Here is a 19,484-nt window from a genome sequence, read left to right as displayed (position 1 = left end):
CTCACTTTCACCATCTCAGTAAATGTCATTTTGATTCTTCACTTGTCAACAGCTTCTACATCCCATCCATCAGTAAATCCTGCAGTCTCTAAAATAGATCTTGAATTCATCCACTTCTCCATGCCTGTGCCACTACCTAGCCCAAGCCACTTTCATCTCACCTGGATGACTACATCAGCCTCTTAACTCAAATTCCTTGTCCTGTCCCCCTATATCTGTTCTTATATAGTTGCCCACATGTTGTTTTAAAATATGTAGTTAATACTATGTACCCTGCACTCCACTAAGACTTATCTCAAAAATTAGATGTCACTCATGCTTAAAACTCGAATGGTTTCCCTTTGCTCAAGGAACCTAAAGACCATATCTAGTTATTGCTATATTTCTAATTTCACCTCACACCACTCTCCCCATTCCTTGGCATTTCCAGCTACACTTGTTTTATCTTTCTCAGACATGCCAAGCCCTTTCCATCATCGGGCTGTTGCACTTGCTGTTCATTTTGCCTTGGATGCTCTTCCCTCAGCTGTCTCATTCTCACGTCTGAACTCAGATGTCACTTCAGGTCTTCTGCAGTTATCCTCTCACCATCCTATTCCCTTTGAAGCATGAAGCATTAGTCTGTAATTATCGTGTCTGCTCACTTACTGTCTTCCACACTAGAATGTAAGCTCCGTGAGACTTTGCCAGTTATCTTCAGTACATGGTAGGTGCCCAATAAGCATGTGATGACTAAATACTAAATAAATAACTCTTTTTGGTAAAAATTTAATCCGTTTTACAGGTGAGTGAAGTGGGATAAAATGGCATAACTCACTCAAGATCATAAGCTATTGAGTAGCAAAGACAAGAGTTAAGCACAAGTACTCAAGAACCTGTGTTTTACACTCTGAAGTGCAAAGAACACCTGAATGTCAAATGCAGCCAGGACTCTGGGATAAGACCCGAGGAACAAGTTCTGCAGCAGCAGTGCTAGGAGACAGAAGAGGACCATGGTTCACATGCTCAGGAAAAGCCATCAGTAGCAACAATCAACCACCTACTGAGATTCTGCCATGGTCTCCCCACTATAAAGTGGAGGTTTAATAATGCCTCTGCCATTCACTGGCAATACAATCTAGGAAGCTGCCAAACTTTACTGAACCCTTGCATGTGTCTGTATAATGAAAATGTTATTGTACATTTACCTCACTTTGCATATATGTATACATTATATATATCCCTCACTTTGTCAGAATTTAAAATTTGTAAAAATTTACAGGCTGGACATTGTGGCTCACACGTGTAATCCCAGCATTTAGGGAGGCCATAGCGGGAGATCACTTGAGCCCAAAAGGTCAAGGCTGTGGTGAGCAGCCACTGTACTCCAGCCTGGATAAGAGTGAGGCCCTGTCTCAAAAAAAAAAAAAAAAAAGTCTGACACATAACTGAAGTGGCCAGCAAACTGTTATCCTTATCCTGAAAGCTGCATTGTAATTGCTTCTTTATCCTGAACACTGGTATCTTATGCCACATCCCATCTCCTGACAAACAGGGTTGAATAAATGCTGATAAATCAATATAAAAAAGGCTTTCACCTGAACACTTGGTTTCAAAGCCTATTAAACACTAGAAGTAGAGTTATCTGTATTCGTTTTTCCAATAAATATTTATTTCCAGTAAGTACTACATGACTATCTTACATATAGTCACTATTCAAAGGACTGGGGTAAAGACAACAAAATTCCTAGTCTCAGAGCTTCCACTCTAGTGAAAGAAAGTGAAAGTTACCAGTATTCAGATGGAGTTTAAAGCCAGTAGACAGTATATTGAGCGACACTATAGAGTGCAAATTTGACAAGATAGCATGGAAGCCCATTTTATTTATTTATTTATTTATTTATTTATTTATTTATTTTTGAGATAGGGTCTCACTCTGTCACCTAGGCAGGAGTGCAGTGGCATGCTCAAAGCAACCTCCACCTCCCGGGTTGAAGCGATTCTCCTGCCTCTGCCTCCTGAGTAGCAGGGATTATAGGTGCACACTACCACACCTGGCTAATTTTTGTTATTTTAGGTTTCGTGATGTTGCAGGCTGGTCTCAAACTCCTGAACTCTGGTGATCCGCCCACCTCAGCCTCCCGAAGTGCTGCAATTACAGGCGTGAGCCACCACACCAGGCCGAAGTCCATAATTTTAAAGACTATTTAGTAAATTTCCATTTTGTAGCTCAGTTTTGTTAGCTATGGCTTTATAAATACCCTGATAATTATATTTAGTAGCAGATCAGACACAATGTATTAAAGATTGATGAGACAAATGTATTAAAGATAAAGATTAATTCAAGAGCACAGATATGATATGCATACTACTGAAATAAATAGTGTGATTTATAAATGAGAAAAAGTTAACAATGAACAGTATTTCAGAAGTTGAAAAGGTGACACTAACAGTGCTAAATACACAGGCTTTTATTTTCTTCAGATTGTTTTTTCGTGAATATAAAGATGAGGAGTCCACTCTGCAACCTAAAAATATTTACTTATTAAAACTATATTAATACTTTAATAAACTATACAAAAAGGTCATGAGACAAACATCTGCATTTATGGAACTGCATGTCAGTCAGGCCAGTTCCCTGCAGAGGGAATTCCTAGCATGACCTCATTCATCTGTGAGGACACAGAGCAGTCCTTGTTTAGACAGACACATTCATCTACTGCTCAGCATGGTCGACCTTCCACTTCTTGATGGTTTCCTTCTGCTGTGAATGCGCATGTCCAGTTGTCTGCTTCTTAGAGCAGACATTTACCTGAAAGAAAATGTTACAATAATTAGTTACTGGTTATTAATTTGGATCTGTGTGAAAAGCCCAACCTATTATATGTTATAAAACCTTTTCCAAAAGACATTTTGATAATAAGGCCAGTGAATTTTTCAAGGGTTAAGATAACAAATATATTTCCAAATAATATCTGAGTAATTATAAGCTGTTGGGCAACTTCTTAAAGAAAACATTACTACAGAAGCATTTTCAAAACAAAATCCTACAAAAGAATTTCAGATCTGAAGTTACCTTCCTCATCCACCAGCCATTGGAGGAGGACTAGGGCCATGCAGATGATTGATTCTACCCATTCTTCGGGGAGGGTTTCCCGGTGGCCTAATAAAACAAAAAGTTAGTATCTACTGTTTGACAGACACAACTTTGTCTCCTTTTAAAAGCACTCAACTAGACCCTTTTCTTTTTCAGCACCCGCGTGATCCTAAGACACAATTTAAAATAGAAACTACCATTTTAGGTCACGAGGCAAAAATAAAACACTTAAAGGGACTAGATACATAATGCACACAAGGAACTGAGTCAAGAAAGAATTGTGATGAACTGAACAGCACCTCCAGCAATGCCCCACTGAAACCCAGCTCCAGCTGATTTTGCCAGGTAAAACATAAGCCTAGCCCAGTGCTAGTTGATCTTGATCTTTAAGGCTTTTTTTTTTTTTTTTTAATTTAGAGACAGGAGTCCCACTCTGTCTCCAGGCTGGAGTGCAGTGGCACAATCTCAGCTCACTGCAACCTCCACCTCCTGGGTTCAAGCAATTCTCCTGTCTCAGCCTCCTGCGGTATCTGGGACTACAGGCGCACACCACCACACCCAGCTAATTTTTATATTTCAGTAGAGACGGGGTTTCACCATGTTGGTCAGGATGGTCTCGATCTCTTGACCTCGTGTGATCCACCCACCTCAACCTCCCAAAGTTCTGGGATTACAGGCGTGAGCCACCGGCACCTGGTGATCTTCTAAGTTTTTAATTACCAACTGGAAATCCAGATGTTAAAAAGAAGAAATCTTCAGATTTTAATGTTGGCCATCAGTTTTCATCCTCTAATTTAGACTTTTCCCATGGGATATTTGATGTATATTTTAGTTTTGTCAGATTAACTCTGATTATTATGAAATCAGAGGCAATTTGACTTTTACAGTAATGCATTAATTTTCTAAAACAGGATTTAAACTCTTAATTTCCACAAATCTATCTACCTAAAATATCTAATTTAATTAAGATATACAAAGAGATAAAAAGAACTACTATCAATTTAAAAAGCTGTACCCTCTTCCATCATCATATCTGGAATCAGATGAGTTTCCATAGCTTCTTCTTTTTTTCACATCTTGCTGAAGCAGAGTTTTGAAACTGAAACAAGGGGCAGAAAACAACAAAGTTGTTGTCAACTTTTGACAACATTCTAAAATATATTTCCATGGTTTTTAACTATCATCTCTGTGAGAGGATTACTAAACCCACTTAGCTCCTAAACCACATTTCTTGCAGTCAGCTGGACAACACCATTGAACTTAGGCATGTGTCTAAACTGAATGTGCTATGTTGTCCACCAAATCCACCCTTCCTTGTATTTCTTATATGCTAATAACTCCCCTAGACAAAGCATGAAACCAGAGTCATCCCTGACCTCCACTTTAAATCAGCCATCGGGTTTTTACAGTGTCTCATGTTCATTTCCCCTGCAAAAGTCTACCTAACATCTTGGGGAAGGAGGGGCCGAGGGTGGTGTGGCAAAGGCACAGGGCTTCTGGGAATCCATTTAAATGGAATTTTTTAAAATGATACGTAAAATTATATGGAAGGATTTAACTGAGTATAAAGTACTTTTATAAACAACATGGAGTAGGTGAAATTTGTAAAAGAGTAAGTTTTGGATTGGGTAACTTAGGTCCTCTCTTGTGCCCTGTTGTATTTTTCTATGGAACCATCTCTTCCATTTTACATTCTACACCATCTAATTTATGCTATATACAGCTATAAAATTAAACTTCCGAAACCACGGCTAAGATCAAATTAAGCATAAAGACCACAGCCTGATACTCAAACTTCTTCATCCTTCATGTGGTTTCCTTTATCTGGGATAACTTCCTCTGATGCTCACCTCCCACAGTCATGCCCACCCTTGCAATATGAAGATATTTACTGACAGTAAAGTCAATGAAAAAGGGTCTGTCTCCCATTATCTTTCCATCCCTACAGTTCTCTGATCATGAGACACTCAAATATATACGTTCAAATTTAGGAATAAGTAAGACTTCTTAATTGTTGAACAATTCTAACAAACAGCATGTAAAAGACCAAAATATGCATTTAACTAGTAACTGCTTACAATTATGAAGACATTTAAACTTTTGTCTCCTTTACCAATTCTAACCCTTCATTATAAAAAACTTCACTACTTTGGAATTTTTTTAAAAAAAGGATATAAAACCCTTTTATTTACTTGTTATATAATATGGAATGAACGTTGCACACACACACAAAAGAACAAGAATAGTAGAGAGAAAGTGAGGCCCAGTCATTTAGCATTAGAATGGACAGACCCAGCCATAGGTTGAAGTAGTTACCACCAAGGTTAAGACGTGGTCAAGCTTACCAATCCAATTAACATATACTCATAAGATGTCTGGTGGTAGCAGCTTTATCACTAAAGTATATTTCCCTATGTAAAGCTATTTTTAAAATTGCAATAGATAACTGTTTCAGGAAAACTGAGCTTATTTAAGACACCTAACATAATGCACACAATGGACTCCTGTCAACTTAAATATCAGGGCAATTAAGAGCACTTCTATACTTACAACAAAACCACAAACTCAGCTATTCCCCAGAAGAAATCTGTTATCAAAGATAATCTCCATGGAGACTGACTCCGGCTGTCCAACACTTGTCCTACAGATAAGAATTAAAGAAACTTTAGTGAGTGCTACAAATCCCTAACCCAAGAGGCATCATGTTTAGTTAGGTAACAATGACTGACTTGGGTTTCAACTTGCCCACTGGTCCAAATGGCCAACACCAGAAGAAATCTGTGAGCATCATTCCAAGGAAAGGTTCAGAGGAGTAATGTTCCATTATCTAGGGACATTCCTCTAGTATGTCAAAAGTCTACTACAGTTCATAAACTTGGCGGGTGACTTCATTCTATTCAACTACTTTCTCTCTTTCTATAAATATATAACAAAGGCTGGGCACGGTGGCTCATGCCTGTAATCTCGGCACTTTGGGAGGCCAAGGCAGGTGGATCACGAGGTGAGGAGATTGAGACCATCCTGGCTAACACAGTGAAACCCCGTCTCTACTAAAAACTATAAAAAATTAGCTGGGCATAGTGGCACATACCTATAGTCCCAGTTACTCAGGAGGCCGAGGCAGGAGAATTGCTCAAACCCGGGAGGCAGAGGTTGCAGTGAGCCCAGATTGCGCCACTGCACCCTAGCCTGGGTGACAGAGCGAGACTTGTCTCAAAAAAAAAAAAAAAAAATTGTTTTATATATATGTGTGTGTGTGTATATATATGTATAAAAAACAAACATTTATCATGGTTTAAAAATGTAACAATGGTTACCAATCGTTAACCATTTTAAAGAGTATAGTTCTGTGATATTAAGTACATTCTACATTGATGTACAATCATCACGACCATCCACCTCTAGAACTTTTTCATCTTCTCCAGCTGAAACTCTATACCCATTAAACCCTGATTCCCATTACCTTCTCCGCCCAGCTCCTGACAACCACCATTCTACTTTCTGTCCCTACAAATTTGACTCCTCTAGGAACCTCGTAAAAGAAGAAATACAATTTCTGTCCTTTAGTGACCAGCTTTTCACTTGGCATGTCTTCAAATTTCATCCGTGTTGCAGCATGTGTCAAAATCTCCTTCCTGAAGGTTGAATAATATGTCCTTATATGTATATACTACATTTTGTTTACCCAATCGTATCTGTCGATGGACACTTGAGTTGCTTCCACCTTCTGACTACTGTGAATGATGCTGCTATCAACATGGGTGTAAAAATACCTCTTTATTCAAGTACTTTGAAGAAACAAATGGGACGGGTGAATATAAAGGAATGCTCACACCACTTCCATATTCCTAAATGTGTTGAGTATTTTCATTTACAAAGTCTCTTGCCTGTATAAAAAGATTGCTTATTCATACTCTTACAAGGCTTTGGAATCAGTTATTTTTATAAAATTCTTATAAAGAGTGTGTATGCGCTAAGTAGTAAAGAGAATTTGTCTTGTTCTTCATTAAAATAACTACTGTTTTCTATAATTGCATACTCTTGATTCTAATAGACTCTAGTTTTATCTTAAGCAAAACTGGATCTATTTTTCAAACCACTTTAATAGAAGCTATAACATAATTTGGTACACTATCATTTCAGCCTTGCAAATCAAGATGTCAGAATATTTGGGGGGAAGAATAACTGTCAACTACCTCTCCTTTCCATTATCCCAAGAGTTAACCCCACTCACCGCTACCCACTCCATGAGGGTTTACTTTTCTCTTCTTGACCAGCTTAATTTCAGATATCCACTTGGATCTAAGCTCTCACTGTGCTACTGAGAGCAAGGGGCTACAAAACTTTAGAGGGTGGATGACAGGCTTAGTTCTCTGCCTCTTACTAGTTCTGCTTCGTTGGCTGATGTGACATTTTCTCTCTCCAACAAAAAGTATTCCAGGGCTAGCCATCACATAAGATTGTTGAGAGGGAAAAAAAAAAAAAAAGTCATCTGACAGTAAGAGAAAGATTTTGTCCATTAAGTGCTGATAATACAGTCCTAAGAAGGTGGATCTAATTGGAACCTGTCATTTCTTCCTCTGTGATTCTATCTTGCTTTTCCACTTTCCCTTTCTGAAGGCAGAATGTCCCTTCCACCAATATCCCCAGATAGAAGTAAGGTGTTTGAATGCAGTTGCGTTTCTCAACTCTTAAAGTGCCATAAAGGGTCCTAATCAGCTACTTATGTGGACCAAATGAAATAATGCGAACACAGTAAGACACAACAAATACAAGGAATTATTCAATAATTCATACAAAAGTTCCAGCCTTAAGCTTATGTCACAAAGGCTATAAAACAGGCTATAAAACAGACCAAAGTCTGAAAGCGCCCAAAACTAAGATGGAATTTTGATGCTTTTCTGTAGTGTCCATCAATCTACTTGTTTCAAAGATTTTTAAGTGGGAGATGAGGAGGGGAGATTTTGAAAAGTCAAGAAATGCAAAAGTGCACTCGGCCAGAAGGCTTCCCATCGACTACCTTACTCCTCTCTGGAGAAAAACAGATGACTCAAATAGAACCAAGACCTAGTTCCAGTGATCCACAACTCCTTGTTAAGGCTGCACCAAAAAATTTCACCTGAGTCAAACAGGTGGGCAGGCAGCTCTAGCACTGATCTGACACAGTCATGTCCTTCCTTTTCGGTCATCTTCTTCGTGAGGTCGTAGAATTAAGTCTCTCGGATTCTCCATTCCGGTAATAATTAAGTTGCTCCTAAGGGAAGATAGTACTTCTTCCCGTGCCCCTTGAAATTCGAGCAAAAAGTTCCATGTATGACTAGGTACCCTCTCCTGGGGAAAAAGCCTATGCAAAGCTTTCATCTAATTATCATCCTAGGTCGGCTCGGTCTTTTTACACGTTGTAGAAAGGGGCAGCAAAGTAGATAACAAGGACGCTGACGCCAGCCTACCTGGGTTCGAATCCCGACTCAGCCATTAACTGTTACCTCTGTGATCCTGGGCAAGCTATTTAATCTATCTGCGCCTCAGAGTTTCCACCCGTAAAACAGGATTCAATGTGACAATAAGCAAATAACTGAAACAGTGCCCAGGGCACAAGCGCTACGTGTACAGCATCCGCGTCGTTGTCCTTACTAGTTTTAAGGATACCGACACCCGAGAGGAAAGACCACCCTCGCAAATCCACAATCAAGCGCTTGCTATACGAAGGCGGGGTTGCAGGCCTCCCAATACTCAGCGTGAGGCCGGCGGGACCTCGGCCCCCGACTGCCGGCTCGGAGACCATCTGCTGACGCGCCATAAGCCGGGGCGACTTCGCGTCCAGCTCTGCCCGGCCGCGGAGCGCTAAGCCCAGGGGGCGCACCGGATCCAAGACTCGGCGAGCGACGATGAAAGGAACCTGGGGTCCGATCTTACAAGTCACCGGTCGAAGCCACAGTCCGCTCTCAACTTACCGTTCGAGATGTAAACCATCTTCTCCCACTACCCGGCTTCGGATCGACCGGGCGCCTCGCCCCTTTCGGCTTCTGTATCTCCCTCTGCTCCCCGCCCTTCTAGCGTCACAGGCCGCGATTAGACAAAATGATGACGAGGACTAAGGTAGGCAGAGCCCATTGGCTGCTGAAAGAGACGCGCCCCCCGACGGGCGTTTTTGCGTCGTCATACCAGCGACTTCCGGTTAGGCGGGGGGGGGGGGGGGGTGGCCGAGCGGGCAACCGGATATGACGTTAAGGACTACCCTGTAAGCCCTCGGTTTCTAGTCCTCTATCCGACTTGATCGTGCTGAGTTGGTTCGCACCGCTCAGGGAGGGAAACTGTTTTCTCGCTGATTGATAGGCTCCAGGTCGGGGTAGGAGAGGCTGTCCTGTGTGAAGTGGCTTGAAGGGCCTCTGACAGGAGGAAATGCTTCCGAATTTTCCAGACATGTTGAGGTTTGAGGGTGCTGAGCTTGTGAGATTTGGTAGGAGGGTGCTGGCTACACGTGAAGGAACTTTATTGTCACGCGTTTGGGAATATACTGCCAGGCTCCTCCTAGATATATTCATTCTCTTTAAAATGAACATCTCTATCTGGGTTCACCAGAAACTGAGTTTTTCTTAGCCTTTTGTGAGGCAACTGAAAAGTAAATTTAACTGTAGACCCTTTCTCTGCTTCTTATTGATGGCGACTGCTTCTGACCACTTTGTTGATAGACGAATTAGAAGGCATGTCTTGGACAGTCACTAAATGTGGACCACATACCATGGATATTTACTGTGCTCCAGCCACTGGGCTGCTTCTGTTCCTTGAACGTGGCCATTTCATTCCTATCTCAAGGCCTCTGCACTTGGCTGTTCTTTCAGCGTGGAGACCTAATGACTGCTTCCTTTGGCTCCCCCTTCCTCCCCGCCCCCCCCCCAGTTCTCAAGCCATGTGTCATCTCTTTGGAAAGATTCCTAATCACCTTCCAGAAAATGAAAATTACATGCTGGAAATCTATGTTGAGTTTAACAACGTCGGTTAAGATTTTATGTTCTAATACTTAGAAGTGACAAAGATCTAATTTTATGTTGATTTTGGAGAGAGCATTTTCCCCGGAAAAGTTCATAATAGGACAAAACAATATCCTTCACCTCACTTGGGATTTGTGCAGCACAATCAAAAAGGATAATTTCTGAAAAAATATTAGGGTGGGGCCGTTAATGTTCCCAAGGGCCTTTCTTAATCTAGACCGTGCCACCATCATCTCTTACCTGCTGTATGCTAGTTTCCTTCTAACTGAAATCTCGGGTTCCGTCTTTTACCATCCTTAGGCAGTTTTACAAACTGTAGCAAGATCGATCTTAAAACGGAGATCATCTCATTCTCTTGCCTAAAACCTTTTGGACACTAAAATTTAGTGATTTCCTATTGCTCTTAAAATCTAGTTCCTTGTCATGGCCTACAGGCCCAAGGTGACTTGTCTTCTTGATTGCTCCTCTCACTGTACTTCCGGCCACACCTCCCGCCCCCCCCCAGATTATGCTCTGGCAACTTTGTTGTTTTAGTTTGTGAACACCCCCACCCAGTTTATGCTCTGGCAACACTGTTTTAGTTTGTGAACACCCCGGATTTTACTAATATCTCCAGGACTCTGCCTTGCTTGTCTCTACTTGGAACCCTCCTCCTCTGACTCCTTGCACATCCAGCTCATTTTATCCTTTAGCTCTCTGCTTAGTTGTGACCACTTCTGGGTGCCCTTCCCTGGCCACTCATCTCTGTATTTATTTTCTTCATAGTAATTCACATTGTGAAACTACCTGATAATTGATTTTTGTCTCTTGCCCTCAAGAAAATATAAGACGTAAGAGGTCAGGAATCCTGTCTGCCTTATTGTCTTTTATAATCTTCAAGGTCTATCATAGTTCTTGGCAAGTAGTAGGTGCTCAGATATTTGTTGGTTGGTTGAATGAGACTTTTATAGACAATTTTTTGACATTTCCTTAAAATCTCTCCAATTGCCAAAGGAAGAAACTAACATTGGGATCTCCTGAGTATCAGACATTGTGAGGCTATCTCTTCCTCTCCATTCCTTTATCTAGATCATTTTTGCCTGAGATTTAATGCAGTGATTTCCTAATGAGCCACCTCTAGTTTCTCCATACTCCATTTCATGCTATCTTCAGCTGTTAGTTTAATCCAATCTTGCCTCTCCCACTCACAAACCTTCAGTTTCTCCCCACCACCTGACAAACAACATCCAGCCTCCCTGGTCTGGCATTAAGGGCTTTCCTGATACATCTTAGATTTTGCTCTCTGATTTCTACTTCCCTAATAGACCCTTTATTTTCCTGCCTTGTTGCCTCTGCTCATGTGTTTCCTCTCAAAGGGAACTTTCTCCACCTGCTAAAATCGAATCAATCCTTCAAGGCAAGGCATGTGCCTCTCAAATAACAAAGGTGAAAGTACTTTGGAAATTGAAAAAAATTATATAATTAGTAACAAGATGTGGTAGAGGACAAAGATAGCATTTCCTCTCTTTCCTTAACCTTCTTTAATGTCTGAAACTAAGCTAGTTTCAGACATTAAATGTGGCTAGTCTGAATTGAAATGTACTATACAAAATACCAGATCACAAAGATTTAGAATGAAATGAAGACTGTAAAATATCTTGTTTTTAATATTGATATGTTGAAATATTTTGGAGATTAAAGAACATATTTTACTAAAAGTAATTTTATTTATTTAATTTTATTTATTTTTTATGTCACTACTAGAAAATTTAAAGTTACATACTTGGCTCACATACATGGCTTACATTACATTTCTGTTGGATACTGCTTGTCTAGAATGAAGATGTTGGCCTGGCACAGAAGAGGTAATCAATAAATTCTTGTTGAGTGAATGAAATAATTGGTAGTTTTAATAATGGATAATATGTATACAGGGTTACTATGCATCAGACACTGTTCTAAACACTTTCCATTTATTCATTTAATCCTCCTAACAACAACGATAATAACAACTAACATTTATATAGCACTTACCCTGTGCCAGGGAATGTTCTGATTGCTTTTCATGTATTCATTCATTTAAACTTCAACCCTACTGAGTTCTGTTATTCCCATTTTACAGAAGAGGAAACTGAGAGATAGCTCAAGTGTCTTGCCCAAGGTCACACAGTTAATAAGAAGCAGAACTGAGGTTAAGATCAAGAGCCAGGCTCTGTAGTTTGTGCTGTTTACCCCTGTGCTATGTTGCGTCTCCACACATAAGAGAAGTATTGAACTAGTATACAATCCACCATGGTATTCGTAGTATGGATAGAGAGGTGATTTCTGGAGACTGGGCCATTCTGAATGACAGCTACCTCTGGAGCTGGAGCTTGACTCAATTCCACTTAAGCTGGACGGCTTGAGAGTTGGAGAGGGGTGCTGTTTACCACAAGATAATGAAGGAACACTGGGTTACATAGAAACAATAAGATGTCCTCAATATTACTGTTAGGAAACATGAAAACAGATGGCATTTATATTCTTTATTGACCTTTTATGTGTTTGTTCTTAGAGTTATTGCCTTTGCATTCTTTATTTCATCTGGACTCTGAATCCTTAACCCTTTAATTGCCTCATTTTTCTACCTGATACTCCTTATTGTTGCTATTCACAGCAACTTCTTTTTTTAAATTTTCAATTTTTTAAAAACTATGTAGCCAGACTGGACCTGCTGTGCAAATCAGCAATTCAGCTGAAGTGATGGTTGCACTACTCTACAAGTCACTTTCTTAAACTACCTGAACTTATTTTCTGTATCAAAATGAGAAAATGTTTATAAAAATTCACATTGCAGTCATCCTTGGAGAATTCAGTTGGCTAAAAAGTTTAAAAATTTCATCTGTAGTCTCTGAAGTATTTCACAGTTAATTACATTGTCAGTTTCACTAGTGAGCCTGTATGATTATATATATATATAGCCTATCTTTAAATAAATAAGGAATATCTAGACTCAACCTGTGGTTCTATTACAGGATGAAAAATTCTATTCCAATTATAATTTCTAACTTTTAACTCATGATCCATTTTGGCAATCCTGGTAACTGCAATGTAAACCATTATAGTGGTAGATGGAATAGGATACTAGTCCAGAATTTTAAAGTTAAACCATCAGAGATTTAGGTGTTAGTTGCCTTCTAGGGGCATTGACTGATCACTAAAAGCAAATTTTTAATATTTTTAGAATTGTATTCCATAGTACCAAAATATGTGTTACTTTCTAAGCCCTATCTTTAGATTCCTAAATATGGAGTATATAAAGTATAACAGTATGTGCATTTTATTATGTTATAGATCTCAATATAACATTAGCCTTTATATTTTGAAAAAATAGAGTATAGATATGTGCCATGTGACACTAAGGAATGTATAATTTACTATTCTTATTCACTAACTGGTTTGGTGCATAGTATTGATGGTTCTTGGATCTTCCTTTGTTTGAATGTGGTACCTGTACATAATATTAAAATCAAAAGATGCAAAGGGATATCCCATGAGGAGCAAGTCTCCTTTCTTCTCCTGTAACCCAGGATTCTCAATGTTGATACCCTGGCTTAGTGATGCTGTCGTAAGCACTGCTTGGCAAATTTCTCCTGGGCAATAGAAGCCTTGATGACAGATTGACCTCTGTGAATTTCCATCTTCTGAATCTTTGCCAAGCAATTCCTCACTCATTTTTAGCTCTTTTAATGCCTTTAAAATGTTTTTTTTTCTCATTACTTTGTCTAAGGTTTTTTTGTTGTTGTTGTTAGTTTTCCTAAGGAGGAAAGTTAGTACAAATTACTTAATCCTTTATGGCAGAAGTGGAAGTTCGTACATTTATTAAACCAAATCGACATGACAATTTAGGTCTTAGATTAAACACTGTTTTGCTTTTGACTGTAACAATTCTGTTATTTATGTAGACATTTTCCAGAACAGTTGCTGTTTTCCTGGTATTGTCAAAACACATTATTACTTATAAACAGGAAGAATCATTACTAGTAACCCGACGTGTGGATGATTAAAAAAGATTTATTTTGCCGATAAACATCCCACTTTTAATCTTTCCAAAACCAAACAGATGAATAAAATGTTGATTTGGTTTGACACTTTCTGTCCTTTCAATGGAAGGTTCAATGAAAATAGGTTTATTTTATAGTCTCTTAGGGAAAAATTCTTTCTTTATGGCCCAGTGATTACTGTTCGTGGGAAAAATTATTAGCTAGACTTGAGAGGATGCTAGTAGGGAGGTTGCTATGACCTCAGCTGGTGGCTAGGGAAGCTGTTGCTAATAGTTCAAGAGCACTTTATTTTTCTTACTAATTGTATAACACCAGCAGCTTGGATGATATTACCCAAGGTCAAATATGGGTCTCAAAAAATCATTTTTCACAATTATCAGTAATTCACGTCTTTGCTGTGAAACTGTAACTTGTTTTTGATGGGAAGTATGAAACAGAGCCTCTGAAAATGGAACCTGGCAACTGAAGACGTGTTGCTTGATATTATTTTTTCATTCCTTTTGAATGTATTTAGCTACTCCTTAATGGCACCCAGTCTTTTCAGATTGAGATGTTTCACAAGTATGTTGGAGACCATATGTGCAGAAAAGTGGAGAAGCAAGTAGAAATGGATATACAGCCACCCTGGGTACTGACCTGTTCCTGCGCTGGACTCAGCTGGCTAGCAAGGGAGGGGAGCAGATGTAGGGGATGCCAACAGGGCTAGGACACAAGACAGAGAGCCATCGCTTAGGCTTACTGCTGCAGCAGCAGTGGCAGCATGAGCAGTTCACACCCAGATTTCATAGGCTAACTGGGTACCCAGGAGCTCACTGTTGGGACTGTTCCCACATGGGGAAGCCACCCAGAATATAACTGTAGTCATTTCAACACAGTCACTGTTTTTAGAAGCGTAAAATTCCAAAGAAACCCTTCTAAATTACATTTTCCATCATAAGTCTTAAAAAAAGTTCATATCCTTAACCCAGCATTTCCATTTCTGGATTTGTTCTGAAGAAACAATGAGATGTTCAAACAGATTTCTGTGAAAGGATATTTATCACAGTGTTATTTGGAATGAAAAAGAATGGAAGCCATGTAACTGTGCAACAATGGGGAACTGGCTAAGTGTTGGAATACAACATGATACTGTACATTAAAATAATGAGAAAGCATGGTATATTAAGTGAAAAACCAGATTACAAAACAATATGTAGAGTATGATATAAATGTAAAAAAGAAATGTATTTATATGGAAATATACTAATATGGCATTATGGGAGCTATAATTTTTTTCTTTCCCTTAAGATTTTCTATAGTTCCTTGTGGATTAACCCCAGGATGGAAAGATGGAATGCTCAAAGGAGCACAAGAAGGACAAGCTCGAATAAGAGAACGAGCTTGTTTACGAGTTAAATGAAATCGTCGTTGAAGGCCAGAACTATTAGTGTGATGTAGAGCATGTTCTTGTTCTGCAGCCTGTAGGTGGCCGATTAAAAGCGAATCAATCTGAGCATTACCATGAACTAACGGTCCAGGAAGTTGAGAATGAGAACGAAGATGAGTGATGAATAAAGGAGCTCGACGTTGGCTCAAAGTAGAAGACAACAAAGAAAAGAGTTTTTGAAGAGAAGAAGTAGCACAAAGAGGTAGAGTGGCTTGAGAAATATAAGAAGTAACATACACGGCGTATTGAGAATCACTAACAATGTTACAACTGGTGGAAGGGAAATCAAGTAAGACCATGAGAATAGCAAACAGTTCTCCCTGTTGCACCGAGGGATAAGGATAAACTGTAACTCGAGATTGATGAACACTCCAATATCCAGCTTTACCATTGCTACTAGCATCAGTAAAAAAGGTAGGGCCTTGAACAGGAAATAAAGATATTGGTGAGAAAGGCAACACAGAATGCTGTCTAAAAAATGAAAAGATCGGAGACTTAGGATATTGGGTAGAAAATTGTCTGACAAATGAGGCACAAGCAACTTGCCAAGAATCAGAAGTGGCAAGAAGATAAGTAATCTGACTATGAGTGAATTGAGAGATAATGAAGGAAGGATCTCCTCCCCAGAGTTGTCGACAGCGATGCCGTCCTTTGATGATCAATTCAGCTAAACGATCGATATAAGTAGTCAAGCGTTTAGATGTTTTGTTGGATAAAAAAATCCATTCTAACGGCCGATTTGTTTGATGAATCATACCTGTAGGAGAATGTAAAGTATGAAATAAACAAAAGGAAAGGGGAACGTCGGGAAGGATATAATGTAGATGGGCCTTTTGAAGTTGTTCTTCTACAAGCTGGAGTTCCTGTAAAGCCAAAGGAGTTAAATGACGTGAGCTGTCCAAGTGACTGTCTCCTTCTAGAATAGAAAAAAGATGTTGTAACTGATACGTTGGTATTCCTAAAACAGGACGCATCCAATTAATATCTCCTAAAAGCTTTTGAAAGTCATTTAATGTTTTTAAATGATCGCGTCGAATTTGAATCTTTTGGGGTCGAATATTTTGCGCTCCCAAGGTATAACCTAAATATTGAATAGGAAAATCTATTTGAATTTTTTTGGGGGCAATATTAAGTGAGTATAAAGAGAGCTGCGTTTGTAAGGATGTAAAAGCATCTTGCTGCTCTTTTTTGGTGGGTGCGGCAAGAAGAATGTCATCCATATAATGATATAAAAGAACAGAAGGATGACATTTTCGAACAGGATTCAGAGCTCGATGGACAAATTCTTGACACAAGGTAGGGCTGTTTAACATACCTTGAGGTAAAACCTTCCACTGATATCGAGAAAGTGGCTGAGAATTATTAAAAACAGGGACAGAGAAGGCAAAACGCTCACAATCCTTTTGATCCAAAGGAATAGAAAAAAAACAATCTTTTAAATCAATAACCATAAGTAACCAATCTTGAGGAATCATAGAAGGGTTAGGAAGGCCAGGTTGTAAGGATCCCATGGGTTGAATACATGCATTAATAGCACGAAGATCTGTCAATAGTCTCCATTTACGTTTTTTTTTCTTAATCACAAAGACAGGGGAATTCCATGGAGAAGTACTAGGTTCTATATGACCTAGGGATAATTGTTCCTGAACTAAGTTTTCCAAGGCCTCAAGCTTCTCACGTGTTAAAGGCCACTGTTCAACCCATACAGGAATATTAGTTTTCCATGTCAAGGGAAGGGCTTGAGGCTGCTGAACAGTGGCTACATGTTTAAAGATTTTTCAAGGGGATTGTAGCCCATGCGGAACATCATATTCTTGGCAGAATTAGAGACATGAGGAATAGAAACAAAAGCTCCAAATTGTTGCAATAAATCTCGCCCCCATAAATTTAGGGCAATAGGAACAATATAAAACTGAACTTGGGCCACTTGACCATCCGGCCCTCGGCAATTTAAGGATTGAGAACTTTGATACACCTCAGAGGCGGAACCTAATCCTGTAAGAGAAACAGCAACAGGCTGTTTAGGCCACTGCAAAGGCCATTGATCAGAGGCAATAATGGAAACGTCAGCTCCAGTGTCGACCAAGCCCTGAAAAATTTGTCCCTCTACTTCGAGGGGAAACAAGGGTTTTTGTTGAGTTACTAAAGTTTCCCAAAAAATATGTTTACCCGTGCTTCCAAAACCTCCGGTTCTTTCTTGCCTCCGTGAAGGAAACTGAAAATAGGGTAGTACAAGGAGTTGTGCAATTCGCTGCCCCTCTTTCAGGGATATAGGTTTATGAGCCTGAGCCATAATTTGAATTTCCCCTTTATAATCAGAATCTATAACACCCAAATGAACTTGTAAACCCTGTAAAATGCTACTACTGCGTCCTATAAGCAATCCAACAGTATGTGGAGGTAATGGCCCAAAAACACCTGTAGCCAATTTAACAACTCCCATTTCTGGGGTGAGTTCAACAGCCTGTAAAATCGCCACATCAGCAGCGGCGCTACCGGAAGTAGCAGAGAAAAGCTGAGCTAATGAAAATTGGGGGTTAACATTGGCTGACTGGCCTGCTGATGCTGGACCCCTGAGCTGACTGGAAATTGCAAATGAAGAGGGCTTGTATTGTTGTTGGGGCCCCAAGCTGAAGGGCCCCTCTGCAAGTTTCCCGATCCGGAGGTGAGAGAATTACCGTTTTTGTCCACTTTAGAGTGACATTCATTAGTCCAGTGTCGCCCTTTGCCGCAACGACGACAGGGCTCAGTAGGAAGCTTTTTAAATTCTACTTTGGAGGAGTCACTCCTATTAGATAACTTACGGCACTCCTTTTTAAAATGACCGGTCTTTCCACATTGGAAGCAAACTCCCTTTTTTCCCATGAATGCCTTAGATAAAGCTCCAGCAAACAACTGAGCGTTGTAGGCAGCCCCTCCCACTCCTGCACAGGCTCTAATAAAATCTTCTATTTGTAAGTTTCCAGCAGCCTTTAGAGGACGCAACAACCTCTGACATTCCTGATTAGCATTCTCAAAAGCTAGTGTGGTTACCAGGATTTGGCCTGCAGCCCCACTACCCACAGTCTTTATTACAGCATCTTGGAGCCGAGCCACAAAGTCAGGATAAGGTTCGTTTGCGCCCTGCAAAATCTTAACAAAAGACAAGGCAGTTTTTCCTGATGGTTCTACTTTACACCAAGCCTTTAAAAAAAGTGCTTTAACTTGTGATAATGCCACGTCCTCAAGTCCAGATTGAGCCGCTACGGTAGCAAACTGACCAGTGCCTGTTAATTGCTCCTCTGTTGGTCCTGGAGGATTTCTAGCGGCATTGCGGCGGGCCTGCTCTTTGGCATCTTCCAGCCACCAACTGCGTAGCTGAAGCCACTGAGAGCGGTCCAAAACAGCCTTCCCCAAAGTCTCCCAATCAAGAGGCAAAAACAAATTCTCAGAGGAGAAAGAATCTAGAAGCCCCATGACAAAAGGAGATTGAGGGCCATAATTAGCAACAGCTGCCTTCATTTCTTTAAGAAATTTAAATTGAAGAACATTATACTGCACATTTATACCCCCTTGAGGAAATTGGTCATTAGGACCAAAAGGTTGCCTAATAATGGGGAACAATTGTAGAGGATCCTCATCCTCTTGAGAATCCAATACCTTAATTACAGCTTTAGCAGTAGAAGCGGGAACAGCAAAAACCGTGCCTGAACGAGGCAGCATTTCCACCGGCGGTGGTGGTGGTGGAAAACTATCCTCCTCCTCCGCCTTAGGTACTGATGGGGGTGGATGAACCACGGGAAAAGTAAAAACAGGAGTGGGTGGAGGAGAAGGTTGAGGGGGAGATAACTGCAATTGTAAAATTTGTTGTAACAATTGAACAACCGGCTGAAGCTCCTTTTGAATTTCTGATTCCTTTTCATGAGACACATTATCACACAAAGGACCTTCTCCTTCAGTTACAGAATTATCTAAAGGAGGGGAAATGG

At 40.0% G+C, this 19,484-nt stretch overlaps 1 protein-coding gene across 2 annotated transcripts; it reads right to left on the bottom strand.

Moving 5' to 3' along the window:
• Nucleotides 1–2,213: 2,213 nt before the first annotated feature.
• Nucleotides 2,214–9,262, bottom strand: SELENOK (selenoprotein K). 2 transcript variants are annotated; one of them, XM_017851881.1, is made up of 5 exons: nucleotides 9,031–9,262; nucleotides 5,627–5,717; nucleotides 4,092–4,175; nucleotides 3,056–3,142; nucleotides 2,214–2,791 (listed from the first exon to the last, which is right to left on the bottom strand). In XM_017851881.1, exons 1-4 carry the CDS (start codon nucleotides 9,047–9,049, stop codon nucleotides 3,061–3,063), a joined length of 276 nt encoding a protein of 91 aa, XP_017707370.1. In that variant the 5' UTR covers nucleotides 9,050–9,262; the 3' UTR covers nucleotides 2,214–2,791; nucleotides 3,056–3,060. The 2 variants fall into 2 exon arrangements, with proteins under 2 accessions (XP_017707370.1, XP_017707369.1); XM_017851880.1 differs by lacking the exon at nucleotides 2,214–2,791 and having other exon boundaries at nucleotides 3,052–3,142.
• Nucleotides 9,263–19,484: the final 10,222 nt, after the last annotated feature.

This window comes from Rhinopithecus bieti, unplaced genomic scaffold, assembly GCF_001698545.2.
Source record: "Rhinopithecus bieti isolate Rb0 unplaced genomic scaffold, ASM169854v2 scaffold_33647, whole genome shotgun sequence".
Taxonomy (NCBI): Eukaryota; Metazoa; Chordata; class Mammalia; order Primates; family Cercopithecidae; genus Rhinopithecus; species Rhinopithecus bieti.
Note: the sequence above shows the minus strand (reverse complement) of the source record. Positions and strands in the feature narration are given on the sequence as shown.

Excerpts from the sequence above, each read along its gene's own strand:
- SELENOK (XM_017851881.1), bottom strand. Across the intron at positions 4,176-5,626 it reads GCTGAGTTTGTGGTTTTGTT|TTTCAAAACTCTGCTTCAGC; the intron begins GTAAGTATAGAA and ends CCCTTGTTTCAG. Across the intron at positions 3,143-4,091 it reads AGATATGATGATGGAAGAGG|GCCACCGGGAAACCCTCCCC; the intron begins GTACAGCTTTTT and ends TTGTTTTATTAG.